Raw genomic sequence first — 5,156 nt, forward strand, 5'->3', positions numbered from 1 at the left:
GACAGGAAGACTATAAAATCCGTCACATCAGTTGTTTAACTCTCCTCTCCCTCGTTCAATAGCTCACCTGCTTCCAGCTGCACGCTCCAGAGCTGTCATTGGTTAATCAGCGGCGGCTGTCATCCAATAGCTCAGTGGCACGCCCTTATCGTCAGCCTATCAACTTTCTGCTGTCTTTTTAAATATGTCTCTCTCTCCAGCTAGTTCCTGCTTGCATTGATGGTGCGCACCCCTCCACCTCCCCATCTCCACCTGGTCTCTGCAAGTCTTCAATTCCTAGAACTCATCAACCACCACCACCAGTGTCTGGACTCTAGGGGATTTCTTCTGCTGCCAAATTCACACATCCTACACTCACAAAATTATCCCCATAGAGTCCTTACGCCAAAGATTTCTGTCAAGTTTCATTATTCATGAAGTTGTAATAAATAACATTTAATCTTCAAACTGTGTCTCTCCTGATTGAAATATAATAAGGCCCTAATCATTTATTTTGCTCATGTTTTTGCCTCATAGACTGTATAAATAATGGACGTAGTATCCGTGACATCACCCATCTGTTTCTGAAGAGCTGTTTTGAGGCCAATCTGCAGCGGGAGACATATTGCTGCTGTTGAGAGATTGTGAGGTAAAAAAGTGGGCTTTGAGCCTTCTAGCCAACAGCTACAGTGTTCCCACCTTTCAATCAAGTCAGCTGTGCCTCTCATTGGAAGACTCCTAATCTCAATATATTTAAAATTACTGCGTTATGAATAAATTCACCCCCTTACAGTGTGTGCCCATCGAGAAATGAGCTATCCAGACTGCACTCGTCTTTTGAACCAGGCTGTAAGCATGTCTGCTGTAAAGGTCTCCCCTTTTGAATTGGTGTGTATGTGGTTTCTGGTGGAGCCAGCCTCAAGCGGATCCTTGATGAACTGCAGTTTTTAGCCCTTCTGTATTGGACTTGTACTTTTAGCCTGGAGGTTGTCGCTTGGTTTGCTTCCATGCATGTTCATACATTATTGAACAATAAAGGTGCCAAGTGGAGAACTGAAGCCCGTCTTGGTGCCTCAGGTCAGACCCCACCTTGAGGACTTAGACTTGGGCCCAGGTCATAGTCACTTGAGTCAAACCCAGAACTTGATCTGGATTCTTCTTTGATGACTCAGACATGGTTTTGAAAACTGGGTTTGGAGATTAACTCAGACTCAGGGTCTCGCTCCCAGCTTGAGATTTTAGGACAGGTATATTTAAGATCAGGTGAGTGACACAGCAAATTAGAAAAAGGTGAGCAAAGTGAAACACTGAAACAAAATGTTTTGTTGCATCTTTTATTTTCTTTTGCATGAATCAGTGCATCATTCATGAAAATATAAATAAACCTCTGAATAAGTTAGAGAATAAATAAAAGTTCAATTATTCAATATTCGGCATGAACAGTAAACGTCTGAGCGAGTACAAACATGACACATCCAGCATTTCGATATTTGAGGATGAATGTGTTCTGACTGATCGTGAAGGTTTAAAGTTCCACGTGTCCGTGCGTTGACGACAAAATAACGGTGCAGAGAAAAAGTGCAGGATGTGGACAAACAGCTTCTGAAGTGCACAACACCAGTTAAGAGTCCTTATCCCCCAGAGACCAATCACAGAGGGATTAAGGAAACATTTGTCAGGAGAGAAAAACAATTGTCGCATTTTTGGCAAGCGGCACATTATTGAAACCTTCTGGCTTATCTTCAATGAAAACATTAAACAGGACATATGCAATAAACACACGGGCCAACACAATAGAGTTACTGTAGCTGTTGTTCAGCAGAAAGTATGCAGTATATGGTGCTGACAATGGGCCTTGTATAAAGCTTATTGTTTGTTAGATAGACGACCTTCGTTTCACTGAAGCATTGTGAACAGTAGACAAGCTGCCGATTTCAAGTACTGCCTGATAACTCAGAAAGCTACATGCTAATTGTCCCTAAACATTAGGCAGGAGGACAGATCCCAGCTCTGATACAGAGGAGGATTACACTGGACCAAAAGGTCAGCAGTGACAGAAACAATGACAAACAATTCCCAACCGAGGACAGGGCTGACGTGACTCAGTGATATTCTGTTATCCACTCAGATGGCAGGAGGATTTAAAAGTGTCCCATCAGACGAGTCACCACGAAGGACCCAAAGGCACACGGATCAGTGACCCATTAGTGTTTCCTGACGCAGCTCCTCCATGATTCCCTGCGTCCTTGGATTTTAACGGATCCTTCCTTTGGCGTGTAAGTTCAAAAAAAGTTCACAGAGTGCAGGAATGACTCCAAACATCTCCACCCAAGCTTTCTGTTGCTGAAGGGCTTCAGTCTTGGTGAGCTGCCAGTCCTTTACAGCTCTGTTTTCTTCATCAAATGTTTGATCCTCTGCACTTTATGCTTCCTCCTCTGCATCCCCCAGAGCTGTTAAAACTCTGACGCTGTCACTGAAGGCAGCTGGATGAGTCTGCAGTCCATTAGAGATGGAGTGCTTTAGGTGCTTCCTTGGTCCTTTACCTCCTCGTCCTGTTCACTCCACCTAGGTTCTGCTTTGATGACTGAGCACTTTTTGCGACCGCCATGTTGGACTTGACAACAGTTCTGCAGAACAACAAGAAGAAACATGTCAGAGATGCTTTTAAATCTGAGAGATGACCGTGAACCACAGCTCAACATGGATCCAAATGCTGATTTCTTCATGATTTACCTGAAAGACTCCAGAAGTTTGTTCCTGTTTGTGTTTGCAGATTGCACCAACGTACCCACGTCCTCACTCCTTGAACTGTGTGAGCTGTTGACAGACAAAAGAGCAGCGTTAAAACAAGGTCACAGCCTCCTAATGTCTCAGGTAATTAAACCTCTGCAAACTGAGATTTTGTTTTGCGTTATTTTATTACTTGAAGCTAAATATTTCGGCGTTGCCAGGCAATTTTCCTGGAATTCCAAACTAATATGTTTTAGATGCCTTATGGGCAGGTATGCAGGGCGAGGCCTACAAAACAACACCTCAGATAACATCTAGACATGGTGACTTATCCATACTGGTGGATTCATGACTGCAATAAACCGGAGACGCAGCAAGGACTCCTTTCAGCAGAGCAGGGATCAAAGCCGCCCAAAAATAGAAGCACTTCTAATAAACATTAGTGACTTCTTTTAAGATCTCAAGGAAATGCGGGTTGTTCTCTACAATGTGACGACTGCCCCTATACTGTGCTGCTTTATCACTCCCTGAATCACTTAGTTGAGGCTTGTCGCCTGATACAGGAGGAGACTCAGAATCTGTAATGATACGATCTGGCTACGTGATGGGACAGCCACGCTCCGCTGTAGGTTGATAACGTTTGGTTCGTGACTCACCTTGTGTGGCAGAAGCCGGAGCAGGTTTTATCGGCAGTGTCGAGGCATTCACATCGGTCAGCTGACCGACGGCGGCGGCGAGACTGGGGACTTCCAAGGCCATAAGGGAGAAGTTTACTGTAAAGGAAAATGAAAGTTTTAGAATGGATGGTAAAAGAATGAGACAAGGTGAAAGCAGCTGAAGTTCAGGGTTTAGGTTGAAGCTGAGAATCATGTCCCTGGTTTTTATCTGACCTCCCCTGCTGCTTTTGTCTGTTATATTTAATAACTACAATGTTTTGAACAAGTGTCTGCATTTTATTGTCTGTTTTTAACCCTGTTTTGCAGCACTTTGGGATTTCTGTCTGAATGTAAAGTGCGTTACAAATAAATTGTATTATTATTATTATTATTATGTGATCTAATGCAGTATTCTCAGTGTCCGTCCTCTGCAGTCTCACCTCGGCGTGTTGACCCAGATAATATCCAGGTGGCAGAAGTAGATGCACTCTTTATCATCCCAGCTGCTGCAGGAGCAGCGCTTGGTCCTGACGCGGTGTGGATGAGGAGCCTGAGCTGGCAGCTCTGCCCGGTCTGATAAGGGGAGCCCACAACCTGGAAAACAACAAAGAAAACCCAGATTAAAAAGTGCACATTAATGCTTTCCACCCACAACTGAGGAGTGAGTGTTTATCACATGTAAACACAAAGAAATACAAACACTTGTGTGGTTAAACAAATGTGTGTGAGATTTATATTCAGGAGAACTTCGTCATACTCTGGGTCACAGAAGACAAACACTTCTGCAGGTCGGACAAAAGGAGCAGTATTAATAATTATACTCTACAGATTGATATCAAAGGAAAGGTTCTCTGGAAGGTTGAACCCAGCTCTCCTTTTCTATCTTTATGTTGAGAGTCAAAGCTACATTATGTCATTTTTCATCACAGCTGCTTATTCAATCTTTTTCCAGTGACATTTTTCCTGTTTTTTATAATTTAGCTTCCTTTGGTCAACACAAAATCCTAACTCAAAGCTCAAGTCTTTAACTAAACCAGGTAAGAAATAATAGTGATGCATGTTTATGTAGCCTGGGAGAATATATTAAAAAACTGATAAAAAATGCATTAAAGTAAGTTAAAGATGACATTTTGAAAGTTTGTTTTTCACTCCCTCTAAGTTTGGAGATTTCTGCATGTATTTTGATGATGCTATTCTGTTAGTAAAACTTTAAAATCTTTTTAATTCCCATATGTTTCAGAACATAGATTTTGAACTCTATTTAATCTGCAGAAAGGTGTCACAGGAGTATAAAAGCACGCTTTAAAAACAGAGTAAAGTAACTCACCCTCTTGCAGAGCTGTGCAGATGATGATGAATAAAACCAGAGTCTTGCACATGAAGGAAGCCATGGTTACTGTCTGATGATGCTTTGCAGCAGCCGCAGTCACACTCAGAGAGCTGGAGAGGAGTCTTCACGGTGGTTTGTGTTGAGGCTGGAGGGCAGCAACAGGTGCTTTGTGTTCATGCTGCAGCCAGGACGTCTACTTATACCCCCCCACTGTGACTGATACCACAGAGGCCCCTCCCACCTGACACTCTCTGAGACACAGCGTGGTTACACAACTCACTCATACTTTACCTGCCCTCTTCACATTCCAGCAGTGACCTGACTAACAGGGTAGGTGGCGCCCCCTACAGGCCAAGACAGGCAGGAGGAAGAGGAGCATTTAAAGAGACTATAAAAACATAAATCTGATCCACTTTAAAGCTTCATTCTTGAGTTAATAACTGTAATAACTTAGCTGTGTT

The 5,156-nt window shown here is 43.0% G+C and overlaps 1 protein-coding gene across 1 annotated transcript; it reads right to left on the minus strand.

Annotated features, from left to right (window-relative positions):
* Window positions 1–1,299: 1,299 nt before the first annotated feature.
* Window positions 1,300–4,871, minus strand: edn2 (endothelin 2). Its single transcript, XM_034705023.1, has 5 exons — window positions 4,693–4,871; window positions 3,806–3,959; window positions 3,366–3,482; window positions 2,713–2,796; window positions 1,300–2,606 (listed from the first exon to the last, which is right to left on the minus strand). Exons 1-5 carry the CDS (start codon window positions 4,754–4,756, stop codon window positions 2,519–2,521), a joined length of 507 nt encoding a protein of 168 aa, XP_034560914.1. The 5' UTR covers window positions 4,757–4,871; the 3' UTR covers window positions 1,300–2,518.
* Between the last annotated feature and the right edge of the window lie 285 nt (window positions 4,872–5,156).

This window comes from Notolabrus celidotus, chromosome 16 (assembly GCF_009762535.1).
Source record: "Notolabrus celidotus isolate fNotCel1 chromosome 16, fNotCel1.pri, whole genome shotgun sequence".
Taxonomy (NCBI): domain Eukaryota; kingdom Metazoa; phylum Chordata; class Actinopteri; order Labriformes; family Labridae; genus Notolabrus; species Notolabrus celidotus.